General features: G+C 35.0%; 1 protein-coding gene across 1 annotated transcript in view; it reads right to left on the minus strand.

Moving 5' to 3' along the window:
• Positions 1–21,420, minus strand: part of LOC120774026 (ras-associated and pleckstrin homology domains-containing protein 1) — a 40,487-nt gene extending 19,067 nt beyond the window's left edge. Inside the window, exon 1 of the mRNA XM_040103319.1 lies at positions 19,806–21,420. Within this exon, the coding sequence (XP_039959253.1) occupies positions 19,806–19,856 (51 nt within the window). The 5' untranslated portion in view covers positions 19,857–21,420. The remainder of the gene's footprint in view (positions 1–19,805) is intronic.
• Between the last annotated feature and the right edge of the window lie 372 nt (positions 21,421–21,792).

Consider the following 21,792-nt stretch of genomic DNA (forward strand, 5'->3'; position numbering starts at 1 on the left):
GCGCATCTGCACACATTCATTTCTGAAAAGTACATATTTGCCTTGCCGCAACGCATGTGCCAACATTTACGCGGCGCGCCAACCCCAAATAATGTACCCGAAATTTGTTATACCCTGTATAGATCTGTCCGCCTGTATATACCCAAATTAATCCCTCAGTTTTTGAGATATCGATCAGAAATTTTACACATGTTTTTTTTGTTCTCAAGAAGTTGCTTATTTGTCGGAATCGTTGATATCGGTACACTCTAGCATATAGCTGTCATACAAACTGACCGTTTAAAACCAAATCATTGTATGGAAAACTTTCATATTTGGCGAGAGATCTTCTCTCGACAATCTCCCAAACAAATTTTTCAGATCGGATCACTATAGCATATAGCTGTCATACAAACTGACCGTTCAAAACTAAATCAGTGTATGGAAAACCTTCATATTTGGCGAGAGATCTTCTCGAAATTTGGTGCAGATGATGAACCAAGGCAACACTACAATCTCCCAAACAAATTTTTCAGATCGGATCACTATAGCATGTAGCTGTCATACAATCTGAACGTTCAAAAATAAATCATTGTATGGAAAACTTTCATATTTGGCTAGAGATCTTCTCGAAATTTGGTGCAGATGATGAACCAAGGCAATACTACAATCTACTGAACAAATTATACAGATCGAACTACTATAGCATATAGCTGTCATACAAACTGACCACACAAAATCCAGATAAAAATATTTTTAGACCTTTTTTGCTATAAAAATGCAGCTATGAAGGGTATATAGCTTAATCGCTGCTGAAATTAGCGTTTCTTGTTTTTTTTTATTTTTAAAAGCAACCCTTAAAATGTGCTTTTTAGATTTATGCGTTCGCTCGCCGCGCTGCTTCTGTTTCATTTTTGGGTTTTCGAAAAAAATTATAATAATTGTATGGTTTTAAATTTCCAATCGCCACTCACGCATTGCTGCAGCTCTTTTGCACGCTTATCTCGATCCCACAACACGCTGTCTGATCATTAGCGTAGTAGTCTTCATAGCTCGTCTTTCTTTCAGCCCCTATACAATTGATAGTTTTGACCTGGCCGGCATATGGGCACACAAAACAGCTGCCACGCCACCAACACAGTCACAGCGCTCAAGTGCGCCGTGTTGCAGGTGCAAGTTCGCTTGAAATGAAGACGCCAGCTGCTCCTTGGCACACACAGCTGCATTTGTCTTGCTGGCTTCTTTTGTGATTTCTTCCCAATTTTTTACAATTTTTAATCTTACTTTTTGTTGTTGTTGTTTTTTTCTTTTATGTTTTTGCATTTATTATCCTCACCAGCGTCCTTTTGTTTAAATTTGGACACGAGCCTGGTGTATTTTGCACGCGCGCACTTAATCTGCCCCAGCATCTGACAGCTGACGCTGCGTAAAATGAAAGGACGTCGGCGGCGACGCGCGGAATAGCGGCGTAGACACCCCTTCCTGCATGCTTAAGTAGTTTTTCACCAAATATAATACAACAAAAACCAAAGCAACAACAACAACATATACATAAATCATGCATTAATCAACCAGCAGTCCACTAGTTGTTGTTGTAAAAGATTTCTGCTGCGCATAACATCTGCCGCGCCGCAGCTTAAGTTGTGAACCCTTCTTGCGACAGCAACCCTGACACGATCACGTACAATTGTCTGCACTTTTATTTATATTTAAAATTTTTTCATTAATTTAATCAACTTTTTTCTGTTGCTCCGCCTAAAACAAGCCATGAAGCCACACTTAAATTTCAAGCAGCCATTAATACTTATACTTTGCATTAATTGGGGTTGATCGGCGCATATCAATGTTGGACGAACCGATCATCGTTCATGTTGAGCGTGATGTACGCGCAACGGTGTCGCTATTGTTGGGGGCGACGGAAACAGCCAGTCACGGCGTGCAGATCGTGTTCGTATTGCTTTTTTGTTGTACTTTTTTGTGTTGGGAAAAATTTAATCGACTGGCGCATATGCTTTGGGGATGATAAGCAATTAAGTTCGTGCGAAAACGATTTGAAAATAAAGCATTAATTTCATTGGCGATTAAGATCAATGATTTTTTTTTGAGGTTATGTATGTTGTTAACATTGGAAAGAGCTTATAAAGCTTTGAAAGTAGCGGAAGTACATCAGTGCATGAAGAGACTTTTATGAGGTTTCTTTCATGCACTTACCATCTTCGGTTCTTGGCATTAAAAAAATTGGTGCCAATTTGGGGTTTTCAAAAAAAAATTAATAGTTTTACAATTTTTCAAAAAAAAGTTTCGAATTTTCCAAAAACATATTCTTCGAATTTCTCAAAAAACGTATTTTTTGAATATTCCAGGTTTTAATTTTTTTTTTCATATATTTTTGAAATTTTCAAAATTGTTTTGTACGAATATATCAGTATTTGGAAGCGTTAATAAAAAATGTCCATCTATTTTATAGCATGAAAGAAATGAGGGTTCTTCTTCTTCGTTTTTTGGTATTAAAAATAATTGCATTGGTGATTGAAAGTTTCCCAGAAAAGTTCTCCTGAACAATTCCGTTCCCGGTTAAAGAACCGATTACCGTAAATTGAAAAAAAAAGGTTTATTTTCTGTAGTTTTTTTATGTTTTTATGCTCAGTTCTCATTTTATATTACAATACACGTTAGTCTTTTTCATTATTTCTATACCTCAAACCTTTATGTCCAATTTACTCTGAGAATTCGAGAATTTGAAGACCATTAACGGCAATTTATAAGCTTTTGTAGACGTGTGTTTAATTTTCGAGTTTATCCTAATTTTATTCAGATTATTTCTAATTTGAAGTTTCGAAAATCAGGTTTCGAAATTAAAAAAAAAAAAAACAAAGTAATAAGAAACTACAAACTTCTGGTGTTTAATTTTTCAGTTTATCTTTTTTTCAAACATTACTAAATTGAAGTTTCGAAAATTCGTTTTCGTTTTCGAAATAAAAAAAAAACAAAGTTTTTCAAAAAAAAGTTTTAAATTTTTTCAAAAATATTTCGAGTTTTAAAAAAAAATGTTTAAAATTTTTTCAAAAGAAAGTTTTGAATTTTTCAAAAATATATTTTTTTGAATTTTTCAAAAATATATTTTTTTTTGAATTTTTCAAAATTTGTATTTTACGAATGTTTCGGAATTTAAAATTTGTTTTCACTTTTTCAAAAATACATTTTTTGAAATTTTCAAAATCTGATTTTTACATATAATATATAATATAATATCTCGGTATTTGGAACCGTTAATAGAAAATTTCCAGCTATTTTATTTTTGTTTTGATTTACAAAACAACTTTTTTCAAGATCAGCGAGCTCCTACAAAATCAGCGCATGGCTTCATGTTACTCCAACGGCTGCTGATTACGGTAATTTCACCTTTTGGATAGCAAAATTAGTGAGAGGTGGAATTTTATATGTACACATATGTATGTATGTATGTATGTACATACATACTCGCAAATAGTATCTCGAAACATTCTAGAAAGATTATGTTGACTTCCGCGAACGTACGTGTCGGAACACAGTGCACATTTGAAAGCGTTTGTGATTAGCTTGAAAACTATGAACATACATACATACATATGTATGTACATACATACGGTAAATACATATGTACATTCATTTGTATATATATATTTATAAATGTGTGTGTTTGTGTAATCGGAAAGCGTTTTAGCCCTACAAGAGCATTATAGTAATAAATCTCATTTAGCAACACTTCGAAGGGAACTGTATTACAACAACATGCCGCACACACAACTATAAATTCAAACATACAAACGTACTTTCATACATATTTTCGAAATAGACTAATTGAACGTGACGAACGGCAATGGCAGCGCGACCGAACGTCGATGTATTACAACAACTGCAAAAATTCAACGGGAAATGGTACAAATTACAACAAAGAGGTGCACGGGGCGCTGTGACAAGTAACAAAATAAGCTCTGAGCAGAACGACGACTTATGAGTTTGTGGCGGGAGACGGGGTGGCACGTAGTGCATAATTGCCGTCTACTTATTCATCAAAATTTCCATATTTTTATTGTTGTTGTATACGTTGTGGATTTCGTCAGATCATCTAGCCGTTAGTATTTCAATATGGAGCATTACAGCGAGAAGTAAGTTCGCTCTCTCTCACACACGCGCGCACTCTTTCGCTTGCGCCAGCGCTGCCAACCAAATACAAAACGGAAATGGACGCTCGCGGCTGACAGCGACAATAAAATATTTACAGCAGCCTAGAATTGCAACAACAATAACAAAAGCGGCAACACATGTAAAAGGCCAGCAAACGAATGAAACTGAAAAGCCGCAAGAAATGTACATATAAAAGGCAATCGGAAGAAATGGAGCACGCTGAAAAAATGTACGAATGCGGCGCAGAAAATCTTATAAGAGGGAATCTACATATGTACATAAGTATGTAAGTACCATACTTGCTGTGGCATGGATCGTGAACTGTTGTTAACTGGGGGAGACGAGTGCGTTTAGAGGCACACATATGGGGCGCAGAATATAAAGCAGATCATGGCGACTGAAGTACAACAAAAACTATAGAAAATAACAACAACAACAACAATACATAGCATAATAGTGCCATAGTAAATATTTCACTACTTCAAGCTTGCCGCATGGGGGAGGGGATAACATTATATGATTACATATATACATATGTATGTATATGTGTGTGTAGAAATCACTACAGCGATGTAGAAGCTGTGAAGCATATACATATGTATGTACATATGTATGTAACAGGCAGCTGAGAAAGGCAAATATGTAAGGCGATCGACCGGCAAATGTGCGACACAAGCAATGCGGAAGAGCCAGCGGCAGCCGGCGGAAGGTGCGGGGTGTGTGGAACTTGGTGGAGCAGTAAAGTATTGAAAATATATGTAGGTACATACATATGTATGTATTGAGTAAAGGGTGAATAGTATGTGATGACTGTGTTTATTTGCTCTCCTCTTGCTGTTATTGTTGTTGTTGTAGCAGTTAATGTAATGTAATTAAAAGAAATTAAAATAAGAAAAAAATATTAACAGCGGTTGCACAAAAGCTATAATACCCTTAACAACTAAAAAAGTTTTCCATATCCGAACTTTATTTGGATCATTCAGTTTGTATGGCAGCTATATGTTATAGTGGACCGATCTGCACAATTTATTCGGAGGTTATAGTCTTCCCTTACACATTAATCTAGGTCAAATTTAGCGGAGATATATTGACAAATAAAAAGGTTTTCCATACAAGAACTTGATTTGGATCGTTCGGTTTGTAAGGCAGCTATATGTTATAGTAGACCGATCTGCACAATTTGTTCGGAAATTATACCACTGTTTGGGGCAATAATGTATGCCAAATTTCGTCAAGACATCTTGATTTGGATCGTTCGGTTTGTATGGCAGCTATATGTTATAGTAGACCGATCTGAACAATTTGTTCGGAAATTATACCGCTATTTGGGGCAATAACGTATGCCAAATTTCGTCAAGACATCTTGTCAATTAAAAATGTTCTCCGTACAACAACTTGATTTGGATCGCTCAGTTTGTATGGCAGCGATATGTTATAGTGAACCGATCTGAACGATTTGTTCGGATATTTTGGCTTTTCTTTGGATACTAATATATGCTAAATTGTGGGAAGATAGCTTTTCAAATAAAAAAGTTTTCTATACAAGGATTCGATTTGGATCCTTCAGTTTGTATGGCAGCGATATGTTGTAGTAGTCTAATATCTGCAGTTTCAGCAAATGAGCAACTTCTTGTAGAGAAAAGGATGTGTGCAAAATTTCAGATCGATACCTCAAAAAGTGAGGCACTGATTCGTCTAAATACAGATGAACGGATATAAAGTCGGATATTTTAAGTATATGTATATGTAGCTATGTAAGTCCACTCGGCTCATCACGGTGACTGTTTATACATACATATATTCATTTCATAAGGTTTTCGACGTTGGCTGCTGGGTATTACAAATTTCGTAGCAAACTTAATAAATCCTGTACAGGGTATAAAAAGAGTTTCTGCCGCCGTTGGCCAGCAGCAGCGGCATGGACTACTAACGACGATTTTACGCGAAGGCGTTCGTCAGCGGTAAGGCGGTCAGCATTTTGCACATGCATAAATACATTTAGCACCAAAAAACGCTCGACGACTCACTGACGCACTGACAAATTGACTGACTTGCAGACAGCAAAATGGTTGCCCACATGTTCACATGTTAGTATGTGTGTTTTTATTTATGTTTGTATGTATATAGTATGTCCATTTGTATGAATGACTGACTGCCCGGCCCGGTTGAATGTCTGGAGATGGATGGCTGACTTAGTTTGGCTGGATTATTTCGCTCCTATTGACTTCACAGCTAATGGGCTGGTGTGAATGGCTGATGTGCGCGCCGGCGCCGGCGCCGACGCTGCTGCTGCTGCGCAAATATTTGACGAACGTGTGCAAGCAAATTAATGAGAATTTTCTCGGTTTCTATAAGCCCAAAAATATATACACATTTACTTGGCATGTTGGCCCAAAAATAACGCAACAGGCAAATAAGTATAAAACCACCGTTTATTCAGTAATGAAATGAAAGCAGCGCTGGCAAATAGCCGCTGTCGATGAAAACAAAGCAAATTCAAGCGAAAACAACAACAACCGGAGAAATAGTGCAGCGCATGAATTTTTAAATTAAACGAAAACAAAAATACACAAACAACATAAGGCAACAAATAAAGCGGCAGCAAAAATAAAATGCAAACCAGCAAAAAATGGTGTAATCGAAAAATAATGCAAATAAAATAGAGCAGCGCAAGCAATAAAAAACTGTGTGGATAATTCCCAAAAATATAAATGAAAAAAAAGTAAAAAAATGAAATGAAACATAAAAAGGAGCAAAAACGTTAACTGCGACTGCAGCGATGCTTTAATACCCTTCACAGGTGGATTGCTTATAGCAGAAAAATGTTTTAAAAACATCGTTTTGGGTTGGATCGTGCAGTTTGTATGTCAGCTATAGCATATAGTGATCCGAATGGAAGCTACATATAAGTATGTTATATAAGGTAGATAGGTAGAGGTGCAGCCCTATCGGGCTCAATTAGCACTTCATGTGCCATTTTGATACACTATTCGTAGAACCTCCTGTATCTGCTATTATGTTCCACCTTCCTCTCAAAGCATTTTGAGGTTTCGATGAAACTACTTAGGTCTGATATGCTTTTAGTGGAAATCCATTCAAGGTTTGGTGCTTGATAGATCCCAAGTGTTTTGTGTCGGATCTGTGCTAGAGCTGGGCATTCGCAGAGAAAGTGGAAGATTGTTTCCTTGTTCCCTGCTACTCCGCAGCCTTGGCAGATGTCGTTGTAGGGCATACCCATTTTGGACGCATGTTTCCCAAATGGCCAGTGCCCTGCTGTGGTTACTCTGTAGATACTTTTTCTTGACCTATTTAATAAATCGTTAGTTCTTTTCCTGTCATATGTTGGCCATAATTGTTATGCCGCATTTTGTAATGTTTTTCCACCTGTTATTTGCAACTTGTTGAAATTGTCTATTGACCTCTCCTTTGATCAATCCTAGTGGGCTTGGAAAGCTCCTACCTTTGCCAACTCGTCTGCTTTTTCGTTACCGAAAATGTTCCTGTGGCCGGGAACCCAGATCAAGTCTAGTTGGAGCTGGTCTTTTATTGAGCTTTCTTCGAAGATTGTAGCTCTGTCTTAGATAAAAATTTGTACCAAATTTCGTGAAGATATCTTCTCAACTGAAAAAGTTTTGAATGCAAGAGTTCGAGTTTGATCGTTCACTTTGTACGGCAGCTAAATGCTACGGTGGTCCGATATTGGCGATTCCGACACAGTACCAACTTCTTGGGAAGAAAAGGTTGGATGCACAATTTCAGAACGATATCTCGAAAACTGTCTAAATCGCGTATATACATACAGACAGCCAAACGGACGTGGCTGCAACGTCTGACAAGGCCTGTGCAGGGCATAAAAAACATACATTATAATAATACAAAAAACGGTAAAATAAATTTGAAGAAACGAAACGTTTAATTTCCAAGGCAGCAAATATGAAAAAGTTAATTTCGAAAAACCGGACGTAAAATTTAATTAAAAATCGATAGTTTTGCAAGATATTTATTTTTTTCTGATTTTTAATGGGTGCGAAGAAAATGAAAGATTGTTGTATGATTAAAAAACATAAATATGTGTGTAAGATTTACGACTTACAAACGCAATCGGAAAATAATTGGACTCGGTTAAGGCATTAACCCTTTAGGCCTAGCCCAAAATGCCCTTACATGCACATTATATAAGATCTTAGTGGCTTTAACGAATATGTAAAGAACATCAACGAGTTATTCGAGTCTCTGTGTGTAAACATAACCTCAAAACTTAAAGAAAGTTGAACTATTTGGGGTAAAGTTCAGATTTCGTTAGACTTTGCAGTTCCCATAGAACATAAATTGTTGGGTTCTTAACTAAACTGACTGCCCGTTTCCAAGACAGTCGGGTCTATATAACCGAAACCGACCCGAGTTTTTATCCGATCAAGGACGGTAACTAAACTCAACAGTTTTCCTCGAAATCACTTCAAAAATGTTTCTGCCGTGACAACAACAACAACAACAGTGACTGCGAAAGTCATTATTTCCGATATCGGTTGTCGGAGTTGAGAGTCTAATCTAAATATTAGTATACTGCTAGGCTCAGCTAATGTACTGATAAGTAATGTTGGAATGCTCTAAATACTTACGAATTTGCTTTTGGTGTAGATTCGTCTCCTACTTATGGTAGGCTTTTGAAATTTTGAATTTTCGAAGTGCAGATGGATTGGGTTAACCTTTCCATAGGCAATCATTAAAAAAATATATATACTTAAAGAATAAGCGAACAACAGAACAACGAGCAACTCTGATAAGATTTCATACCAAAAATTCGCAGCCATACAAACCACCTTAAAATTAGGAAGAAGAAGAGTTTATCTATTCTGACACTTAACACCACCAACCGCTCTGGCAACGCGCCACTTCACTGCAGCACCGCTGACAACGTCCGAAAAGCACATTGCAAGCAAGGCTGGCTACCAACAGCGCCAGAAGCCAGTGTTTTTCGTACACGTACTTGTAGTCTGATTGTCAGCATAAGTGAATGCGCGTTCTTCTGCCATTTTCATTACAGTTTATTTCGTTTTTTTTTCTGTTTTTAATTTATGTATGTCGTCGCTTTTGGGGTAATGAACAGACGACGACGACAGCGGCGGTGGCTATGCGGCGTGCTGCCGCCAGCTTAACTTAGCTTTAGCCAAACAGCCCCGGCCACGAGCCGGGCAGGCCAGGCATGTGAGCGGCCTGTGCCATTTTATTTTATTGCTGTGTGCCTATTTCATTTTTAATTTACTTTTTAATTATTCTCGCCGACTGAATGTCACACTTGCACACATAATGCAAACAAGCGGGTTAAAATAAGCGTTAAAAGCGTGTAAATAAAGTAAAAATGGCTGCAGAATTTGTATAAAATACAAGTAAAATGTAGTGAGAGCGCAAATAAATTTTTTTCTGTATTTTTTTTATTAATTTTTTTCCTGTAATTTTTTTACTCATTTCTATATTATATTTTTTACATTTTTTAAATTGTATTCCTGTATTTTGTATGCCTGTCTTTGCTAGAACCGGCATTTGTCGTACTTACAGCTATTAAAACGAATAAAGCAACGCCTGACGACGTCACAACCACGACCGCTGCACTACTGCTGTCACTTTAGTGCGGTGTTTTTTGCTAGTGTTGTTGTTGCGGCGTTGACTCTGCCACTGCTGCTGCTAGTTGCATTGATTTTTCACCAACAGCTGTTGTTGTTAACTGCTTTTTATTGCCTTTATTTGCACTTTAGTTATTACTTTTAAATAAACTTTGCTGCTATTGTTGTAAAACCACATATAATTTTATGCAAAAAGCAATTAAATCGAAAAACACTTTTTTGTTGTTGTAAAAAATATATTATTAATCAGCATAAATGCACATGCACAAAAGTTAAGGCACTTTTATTATTGCTCTTGTGGTTTGCTTTATGCTTTTTTTTATTATTTTTGGTTTTTATTTTCGCTTTTTTGTTATTTTGTTTTTGCAAAAAAAAAACGTTACTCGTTTGTTTTTCTATATATTTTATACATATATGTAATTATGTATGTACTCTTGTAGGCACACTTGTAATAAAACTTCGTTGCCACTTAATTTTCCTCTTTATTATTGTCCAGCAATTTATGTCGTTTCTTTGTTCCTACGCTAAGTGTAGCGCATAAATAAATTATTGCATTTCATTTTATTAAGTTTTAAAGACTTAAACACCACATGTCTTCAAAAAACAGCAAATATAAAAAAAATAATTTTTAGTAAAAATGCAATAAAAACTGCTGCACTCCCGTCGCTCACACTTCGTCGCTTCGTTTATACATATGTATATTACTTTGTTGCTTGCATGCGTTTTTGCTTTTTAACTGCTTGATCGTTCGTTGTTGCGCTCGCGTGCAATCGTTATGCCAACGTCCGTTCACTAGCTCGTTTCTTTTGCGTTTATTTATGCTCGTTCGTGCACTAAGCGGCGTGAGCTCCGCTAGTCAGCAGAAATGCTCCACCGCAGCAGCAACAAAAGCAAGTCGCAAAGCTGGCGGCGACAGAACAACGCAGCACGCAGCGAATGTCAGCAGCGCACTACAGTAACAACAAGTAAAGTGACATAGCAAACTAAATGGCGCTGGCGAAGTCATTTGTATGTGGCAACCGAGTGACACAGCAAATCACACGAAGTAGCGGCTGTCGCAAACATCAACGTACAACAACAAAATTGTGGAAATAAACAAAAGGTAAAGTCAGTGAGTGAAAAAGCAGCAGCAGTGGCTAAATGCTTCGACGTGACTGAGCGCAACGCAGTACACAAAAGCAAAGTTGAAATAAGAGAGAAAAAAAAGAAAAATAGAGAAGAATAAGCTGCTAGTTATGTGACTAGAAAATAAAAAAAATAACTGGCAATTCATGTAGCCAAATAAAATAGCAAGGTAAATATTGCGCCTTGCTTTTATTTTCGACGATACAATATCACAACTCGTGTGCACGTAAGTCAATTTCAAAGTCATAGTCACCACTCGTAGCTTATCGTGCGTTGAAACAACGTGTGTTTACAGCCTAAATCAACGGCTGTGCAGACTTTGAGGTGTGTTGACACAATTATTTTGACTTGGCAGCACTTTTATTATTAACTTACATATGTTTGTACAACTCAATGTACGTGAATGTGTTTTAACCTTTCCTCTACCTTAGCGCCTATTTTGTTTAAGATTGTGGTGTTGGTGCTGAATTATTGTAAATAATTAAATTATTTGTTATTTAAACAAATGACTGACCACCAGTATCTTACATTATTTTCATTATTTATTTTACAATTAATATTTCTAAAATATTTTCAAATTGGTTTACCAAAATAAATGTAATTTTTTTCTTTACATTACTTCATTAAACTTTTCTTGAAATTTATTTATATTTATGTTTAAAAAATGTGCCTAATTAAACTAATGCAACTAAAATTTTTACATTATTATCATTAAATTTGATATTACAATTAAATAATAACGCATTTTTATCTAAACTAATGCAAACTTCTTCTTTTGTTTACAGCAAATCGCTGCATATTCTTGGTAAGTGCCTCTCAAAACTTTATTTTTTATTGTATAATTTTTTTTTTTATAAACTTCGGAAAGAAAAATGTTTTTTATAATAAGCTTAATATCAGAATGACGCATACAGACGTCTTTTCTTTTTTTATTCTTCTTCTTTTATATTACTAGGAAACTAATTAAGCTGAAAACGTTTCCTAAGCAACTTCTGTATCATATTCGCTCCTCCCTTCCGTATAATAGATGAAACTTAACTGGTTTCAATATACATATATTTCAATGATTCCAAGAACCATCACCAGCTTAGCTTTCTCGAAAACTAGTTGCGGTATATTTTATGATTTTATAATAATGAGAGTAAACGTCATGGGATCTTTGATTATGCAAGCCCTTTACAGCGTCGTGCTTCTTTGTAATTTAATCAAACTGCCAATATGCTGGTTTTATCCAGATCTGCTGTAAAATGACTCAGATTTTATTAATATGTTGATCAACATGCTTGAGCTTCCGTTATACGCAGTGATTTACCGTATATTAAATGCTTTGAAAACCAGGGTTTATCTTATACTCATTTTGAGATTCCACCACAACCACAAGCCTAACATTCAGTACTGTCATCTAGGACATTTTAAGACTCATGATAAATAGTTTAACACTTTATTTTACATTAATGCTTTGGCATTACCACGAAAAATCAAGGTGCTGTAGAATCGAACTTTACGATTGCATAAAAGGTATCTTCGCATATGCACAGACGGACAGACAATGAATATGGCGAAAACGACTAAGCTGGACATGCAGATCATTTACAAATAGATATACATACATATATGTACTTATATATTTTTTAGAGTCTCAGATGTTTCCTTCTGGGTGCCACAAATTTCGTGAAAAATTTAATATGCCTGCTTCGACTCCAAAGATTTGACTGTCAACAGTGACGTATGAGCCAAGTCGTGAGTGCGACGACTGTTTGTTAGATGACAGATAGATATTGTCTGATATCTCGTTTGGTATTAATGTGAGTTTACACTGCCTAATTAGTTTTGCTGGGTTACCAAATTCAGACATAGCGGCATAAAGGCAGCTCCTTTTTATGCTGTCAAAAGCAGCATTGAAATCGACGAAGCGGTTGTGGCTGTCGATCCTCTTTTCACAAGCATTTTCCAAGATTTGGCGCATGGTGAATATCTGGACAGTTATTGAATTTCCAGGCCTAAGGTCACACTGATAAGATCAAATCGGTTTGATATTACACACAGTACGCTCGATAGAACCTTGTATGGGATTTTGACCAGGCTTATCTCACGGTTGTTGGTGCAGGTTGTGGGGTCACCATTATTGTGAATTGGACAGAGTACACTTAATTTCCAATCGTCGGGGATGCTTTCGTCCGACCATATTCTATAAATAAGCTGAGGCATGCTCCTTATCAGTTCTTCGCCGCCGTATATGAATAGCTCGGCCGGCAATCCATCGGCACCCGCCGCTTTGTTGTTCTTCAGCTATTGCTATTAGAACTGGCCATGTTTGCCAGCTTGTCAAGCTCTTCGTACTCACGCATTTTGGCGTCTCTCCTTTTTTGTCTCGCTAAGTAAGACTTCTTTAAGGCATATAAAAGACTTTACAACCGATACCAATTACATAATAGATAGTTTTACTGCTCGCTTAACTAAGCGAGCGGCAAATCGAACAGGCAATTAGAATAAATTATTCAAATCTGCAGTCGATTACAGCTTTTGAAAAGTAATACTGCTTTTTTCTCTTATAAATATAGCATATGACGTCACTAAACTATATATCTTTCTGCCAAACGCTCTCCAAAAAAATGTAACTTGACGACATTTCCGTAATCTCCAAATCTCTGGAGCTGATGCAGTTAAGAGATTTTTATTCTCTCTGTCTCACTCACTTAAATCTATTTGTATGTGCAAATAAACGATACAAAATCCAGCAAATCGCCCGTGTGGCCTCAAAACATATGGCAGCGCTCACGTTTCCTACAACAAACACAATGCCATACACCACATGGCGCTGCTTACTCCGCTGACGCCGACGCAGCAATAACCAATCGAACAACCAACAGGCAAATCCAAAGTGCACTTTTCTACAAAAACCCATATATATATACATATATTAATATCTAGTTATATACACATACATACATATTTATGGATACCTTATAGCAGATGGATGGCTTGTTGGATGGATAGGTGCGCACGTCCCATATACCTCATTGCTCAAAAGCAATATGTTTTTCTTTTTACTGCATGCATTTCCAACGTGTGCACACACACACACACACACACACACACAGATATTTACTTAACTTTGATGTCACGGCAGCGACCAATGCTGCATATTCAATGAACACACTACTATTTATTTATCTAGCCATCTAAGCCGCGTCGGGCCGGGCCGAAGCTTTTCAATAATGCAACGAAAACGTCAACGGCAACAACAACCACAGCGATGACAGTAAATATGACGTTTGCAAGCAACATAAAAATAATAGCAACAACATGAGCGCTGTGTGTTGTGCCCGTTGAAATAATGTCAGCAGAATTAGAAAAGGAAGGAAATGAATGTGCGAGTATGTGTGTATGCCAGTATGGGCAACTGGAAATAGGGACTCCAACAAGAAATAGAGAAAACTCGACTACAAGCGTATGAAAAGAAAAGGTAGAAACATTTAGGTGAAAATAAGTGAAATAAGAGTGTTGCCAGCACGTACACACGTACAAACACATATAAAATATACATACTTACATTTCTATATACATACATATAACCATATGTAAATTCATACATATGTACATAGTATGTGTAGTATGCATATAGTTCAAATATGAGAAATGCAAACAAAGGATTGCATATGTGTGTGTGAATGAATTTTAAAAAAGAATTTGATTTGCGCGTTTGACAGCTGATTAATAATTTAAATAAAAGAACTAAAATTTAAATGAGTTATTCAAGATTGATTGGGTGCGTGAGTAATTTGTTGGTAATATATTTTCTTTGTTTACATTTTGAAGCAGAAATTTTCAAGCATACATACATATGTATGCACTATATACATATGTATTATATACATATGTACGTACATACGTATGTACATTTATACATACATAGATAAATATGTATGTCTATAAAAGCGTAGAGATCTATAAAACGCAGCAAAATGCATGAAACTGATTTAAAAAATGTTACAATTATATACAAACGAACATGCATAATTATAAAAGAAGAATTTTTAAAAATTCAATTTACATAATTAAGAATTTCAAATTTATGGCAAAGGCTGTTTGTTTTTAATTAAATTATTATTTTTTACATAAGAAAATTCGTAAAAATGTCTATTACATAAATAAGAATATTTAATAGCAAAACATAACAATTTTTTTTATTTAAATTATTTTATTTTTTTATTCAAAACTTCTTTAAAAATTCCTCTTACAAAAATTTTAAATAAAAATAATTGCCTTTTTTAATATTATTATTTTTATAAAAAATGATTCTTAAAAAATTATATTGCATTATTTTTTTACGCCATTTTCTTAATTCCGTTTACAATTATGAAATTTTTGTGCCAAAAAATAACTAAATTTTTTAGATTTAAGTTATTTTATTTTTTATATTAAACACTGCTTTAAAAATTCCTCTTGCATAATTTTGAAATTAAAAAAGAAATAATTTTTTATATTAATATTTTTATAAAAAAGTATTCTTAAATAAATAATTTTATAATTTTTTTTGCCAATTTTTTTTAAATTCGCGTTATAATTATGGAATTTTTAATGCCAAAAAGCAGCAAGAATTTTGTTTTATATAAATTAAATAATTGTTTATATAAACAATTCTTAAACAATTCATGTTACTTGATGAAGCAACAAAATATAGCAAAAATTTGTATTAATACAAATTATAAAGCGTGATCTATTTCGAGGTTCCCAACTTTTTAAAAGAAAAAACACGGAAACTTCTAATTTAATGAGAAATGCTTATTATCATTCGAAAGAACATTCTTTGGCATTTATTTTCTAAAGATCATCATGGTCTATCTGTTGATTTCAATTGTCGATGACTCTTTCGAGAATCTCGACTGGTAGCTGGCGAATAACAAGCGTAATGTTTTGCGCCAAGGCCTGAATCGAAGCGATATTGTCCAAAATTGTCCGCATAGGCTTTGAACTTTACATATCCCCACAGGAAAAAGTCTAACGCTGTGATTTCACACGATCATGGTGGCCAATCGACCGGGCGATAACGTGAAATTATCTGCACACAGAAATGTTCCCTCAATAAATCCTTTGATTGATGCGATAAGCGGGAATTGGCGCCATGTTGTTGAAACCAAGTGTCACCGAGATCACGAGTTTCCATTTCAGGCATCAAATAGTCGGTTATCATGACGCGGTAACCGCCATTAACGCTTACGTTTCACCGGTATATTTTTTGAAGAAATATTAACCGATGATTCCCCCGACCCATAAGGCACAACAAACCGTTGTTAATAAAAAAAAATTTAAAATATAAATATTTGTGACTTTCTAGGAGAGAGTAACCTAAAATCACTCGAAAAAATAATCTAAAAAGACTTTTCTAGAAAAAATTCTACATTTCGCACTTGATACCACGAGCTTTCTTTATTATTATCTTTTTTTTGTGCAAAATATTTCCATTATAAATTATATGCATACTTCAAGCACAAATCATACAGTAATAAGAAAAATATTTTATCTCCAAAGCACTGGAAAAAACTCACTTTATTCGCTTTGTAGAAGCTTTATGCATTAGAAATGTTTGATTCCCGACTTTCTGTTTACATTTCTCAACAACTGACTCATTGTTTACTCATACCGCACACAAGGCAGCACATATAAAAGTTTGCTCCAGCTGGTTGACCGTGGCAACTAAATGCATGTTTACCTTAAAAATATTAGACGTGAAAAATTCTAACAAGTTTTCAACACATTTTCGTGGCAAAAAGGAATTTTCTGAAGAAGAGAAAGTCACACGCGAGTGACGAGTGTGAATGCATGCTCAAGCCACAATTTTCAACCCCCTGATGGTGTAACAAATTTATAGACATTTATTTTATTTTTTTGGGAATATATGAATGTATGTACGTTTGTATGTCTATTTGTGCAGTCTGCCTCAGGTATTACTATATTGTCGTAGGTGCACGCACACATGCAGGCGTATCCTTGAAATGCACAATAGGACGCCAACTCATTGCTGTGGCAACCATATGTTGGCCAAATACCAGGCATATATGGTAAATGATTTCCGAAAGCAATAACTGTAAGAATTGTTGTTGCCTTAGTGTGCAATTGGCGACGTTGTACTTTGTGTGCAACACGATTTTTTTCTTCGTTCTCAGTGTGGATAAATTAAGTGTGTGAAGGTGAAAACACGTTTACGAAAAGGTAATGAAATTGTGAGATCAGCAGATTTATTAACTGTAAAATATAAGAAAGAAAATTGTTGCTGGAAAATGCATGCAAACATACATATGTACATACAGATGTATGCGTGAGCGTGTTGGAAAAGTTGTTGAGTCAGACAATAAAACACTTAACGAGCGCTGAAGCGATTGCCAGCATGAATTCTTTTTTCAAAGAAAAATAATAAATGAGTAATTTATCCAAATAACACCGCTGAAACACACGATATAAACGAAAAAATATAAAAATATAATATTCAATAGGCCATCAGTTATTCATTCCATAAAAATTAGTATCGCTCGAAGAAAAAAGCGAGAAAACCCTTAAAAATCTAAGCATTATTAAATAAAAATTCTCTCCCTCGAAGAAAAATGTGAGAAAACGCTTAGAAATCTTAACATCATTCAATAAAAATTAGATTCTCTCGAAAAAAAATGTGAGAAAATCGCTAACAGTCATCAGAAATTTAATAACCAGCTGAGCATTGAATAAAAGTTTGTTGCTCTCGAAAAAGAATTAAATAAAACCGCCACAAATCACTAAAAAAATTGTTTCTCTCGTAGAAAAAATGTGAGAAATCCGTTATAAATAAGCAAAACTATCATAAACGGCCGAGCATTAGATAAAAGTTTGGTTCTCTCGAAGAAAAATGGAAGAAAAACTTGATAAATATGAGTATTATTAAATAAAAATTAATTTTTCTTAAAGAAAAATGTAAAATACTGCCAATACTCATCATTTATCTGATCATCACTAAATAGAAATTAGTTTCCTCGAAAATATAAGTAAAACCCCCCACCAAAACTCACCATAAATATGCTCATACGAAAGCTCAGCTGAGCATAGGATAAAAATGAGTTGCTCTCCAAGAAAAAAATACTATAAGAAAGTAAAGAAAAATTCTCTCTATCGCTTTAGCAGTTCAGTAGTCTACCAAAAACGGGAAGACCGACAAAACTAAATCCGACCATCGGCTGAGAATTAGATGGGAGAAATTATTTTCAGAAGAAAAATTGTGTCTTTTTTTTTAGCGGGATCTTCAGAATCTTTATAATATTGCCGACCATCAGCTGAGCTTTAAACGAGAGAATTAAATGCAGAAGAAAAAATAAGTCCCAAATTTTTGCCATGCTTTTCAGAATTCATATTTTAAATGAAGAAGCTCAGTATTTTACCAAAACAGACCGAACTCATCATAAATCTAAGCATCAGCCGGCAATTTGTGCCCGATATGAATTAGAACCGTTAGCTAAAATAAATTTTCTTAAAAATAGAAATTTTGTTTCATGAAATTTTATTAAAAATAGAAAAGATTTCGGAAAATGTAAACAATTGTTAGTTAGCCCATTTATTTACCTCTTCCGGCAAAACCATAAATAAAGCACACACACTTCAGCCACTCACTGTGAGAGGAAATACCAATATACATACATACATGTGTACACAAATTCTTACGAATTTCTGCAAATATTTACAAAATTGTGCAAAGTCCATTAACTCCGCATATATTTTTGTACATACAACCACTTTTATGATTATGTTTGCATACTTTTTGAGTCATGCACTCAATAAGCTGCTTAAAATAAATTATTATGTAAATTTAAATATATTTGTTTATTCTTATCGCTATTTAAAACACAAGAAAATGCAGAAAAAACATATTTGCACAATGTCTGCTGGAATCTGCTATCGCAAACGTGATGTGGATACCGCATCCATGTGCATTTTTTCATATAAAAAATATTTAAATAAACGCACATTATTATTGGAATTATTTTTTAATTTTTTCTAATTGGATTTCAAATCCTAATTTAAGAGAAGAAACGCCCTAATGTTATACATTGAAAGAATTTTTAAAAGTATTATTTTTGATTTTTTTTTGTGATTCCTCAAGGCTTTTTATATTTTTTCCACACATGTACATATGTACATAAGCATAAATATTCTCATAATTTTTCTTTATAAATTTGCTATATTGTAAAAGTGGAGTCACCCTGTAAATGCAATTTAAAAGCCAATTGGCAAAATTGAAGAATTAATTTAAATAAAATTTGTATATAAATTTTTTTTAAACAATTTTTCAAAAATATTTTATTATTATTTTTTTGCGACTTTGACTGTCTTTTAAATAAAAGTAAAAAATCTTTCCATACGCTTTTTTTCATAAATGTTTTTAATATTATTATATTTTTTACTGTTTACTCTATTAAAGTAAAAAACTCATTTTACTCAATCCTACACTAATGCCCACGGGGCTTCCGATAAATTAAAGAATCTATTACAGTTCACTGTTTACAAAATAAGAGTTAAAAATGTATTACCTTCATTTTCTACAATTAATTAAAAAAAATTAATTCAATTAAAGAAATATAAATATTTTTACGTACAAAATCTTCTAAATATACGCCACGCTTGCAAAAATTATTTTATAAAACAGTAATTTATAAAAATATATTTCTTACATTTTTACACACAAAATCTTCCAAAAAATTATATTCTGTGTTTATTACCTATTAATTTGTATTATTTTTTCACGGGGTCTCTGTATAGCAATATACACATACTTAACTACATACAAAAATGCACATTTATGTCAGTTTGCATGTATCCAACAATCAACATCTTTTAATAATACGCATTCTTAAGCAAAATATGCTTATACACTGTATATAATATACTTACAGTTTCGTCCAAAGAATTCACGGAATTTTGTTCTGCAAGACTGCAATCCATATTCCAACAAAACAAAATACCAAAAACCACCGATAAGTAGTGTGCGAGTGTTGTTGTTGCGGCAGTAAAACTGTCGAGTGGGTCGCGCTGGTGGGGTTTGTACAAAAATTATGGCACGTACAATACACGAAATCTTATATTTTTCTTAAACAAAATAACGCCACTGTGTACATGTATATATGTAAATTTACATTTCAAAATGTTCACACAAAAATGCATAAAATGCCACACAGTTTCTACCGAACAAATACTGCAACGCGCACAAATTAATGCAACGCAATTATTCATATATAAATATGTGTGTATGTTTGTACGTTTGATAATCGAATTATTTTACATGCACTGCACACAATTACAGCGCATCAAGCGCTTGCAATTGGAAGCTGGCTTTCGCGTATCCGGCAGAAGATTGCTGCACAGCGCCGCATTTGTGTGGGTGGCACAGGTATAACTTGCACAGCCACTTAACGAACGCTTGGCCGCTATATGCCTAAAGCACCTATGCAGCACTATGTATGTGCGCGTGTGTGCGACGGTTAAGCATATGTGCGTTTCGGTTCCGTTTCGTTTGTGCAATTACTAATTTCCTACGCCAATGCCCACACAAGCGCATACAAATACACATAAATATGCCTTAGGCTGTAGCAACATACAAACTCTCGCACACTGGCACACACTTTTAGTGCTTAAAAGTGCAGTAGCGTATTTAATTTTTGTAATATTCCTGTTTTTCGTCTGCACTTTAATGTTATTTTTTTCACATTTATGCGTCGCTGTTGCCGTTGGCAGCACTTTTTTGGGTGTAGTTCATCGTCTATTTGTATGTGTGCGCTTGTGCTTTTTTTGTTGCTTCTACTCCAGTTCTCAATATAATTTTCCTTTTGCCTTTTAACACACGTATTCGCCGTATATTCATAAATGCATTCTTCTTCTCTTCTTCCGCTTTATTAAATTGTCGATTTGCCCGTAATTCGCCCTCCCACACACTCACTCTCACAGTAATTTCTGCTCCAATCGTCCACAATGTATTCCTTTCGACTCCAAAATGCCCCCGTTCAACTTTGTCTGCTTACTATGTATTGCACTGCTTCCTCGTTTTCGTACACCCACTCAGCTCCAATTCAATTCATTCGCCGTTGTCGTTGCCGTTGTCTTCGCCGTCGTAGCCTTTATCGTTTACGCACTTCCACTTCACTGTGTAGCATTTGCGTCCCGCATGCCACACTGCACTTTTACCACCCACTACTACTATCTGCTCTTTACACTTCACACTTTATTTCCTTCCTTTTCCTACATTCGTTCTTTTTTACAGCCGTGCCACAGACTGCTATAAAACTCTACTATTTTTCACACCTCTTCGCTGCGACTTTTCCGAATTTCGTTCACTTTCTATTGCACACAAGAATTTTGTTTAAAAAGTCCAATTGGAGTTTGTTAATTTTGTCAAAGAAATTGTAAATGAAAATTTTCACTGAAAAATTTATGATTCAGCCGAACGCGTTGATGTCTGTGTAAGAACGAACCGTAGTTTGGAGTTAAACGAGCTGTCCGAGCAAAACCGCCGCCCCCACAAGCGCTGCACAAGTACTGAATAACCAGAAAATGGTAAAATGGTAGATGGAAGTGGAGGAATATCCGTTGACAGCAACAGTGGCCAAACAAGCTTGACTACTTAGCTGTGTTTAGTTGCTTCATAATTACAAAGCAGCTGTGTTTCATTGGCGCATATTTATTTACGCCGTCTGCTACTGCTGATGACACCAGTCTATGCCGGAAACTTCCATTTACGGCAACTTGTCGCTGCTTGCTTTCCTTTTCAGCTTATTTACGCGTATCCATGGTCGTAGGCAGGTTCTGTTTAATTGTGAGTGCGAACAGTAGCGCCTAAAGTTCGCTGTATTATCTTCTTTTGGCAATGCAATGTCATTGAACTGAA

Source organism: Bactrocera tryoni, chromosome 4 (assembly GCF_016617805.1).
Source record: "Bactrocera tryoni isolate S06 chromosome 4, CSIRO_BtryS06_freeze2, whole genome shotgun sequence".
In the NCBI taxonomy this organism is placed as follows: Eukaryota; Metazoa; Arthropoda; class Insecta; order Diptera; family Tephritidae; genus Bactrocera; species Bactrocera tryoni.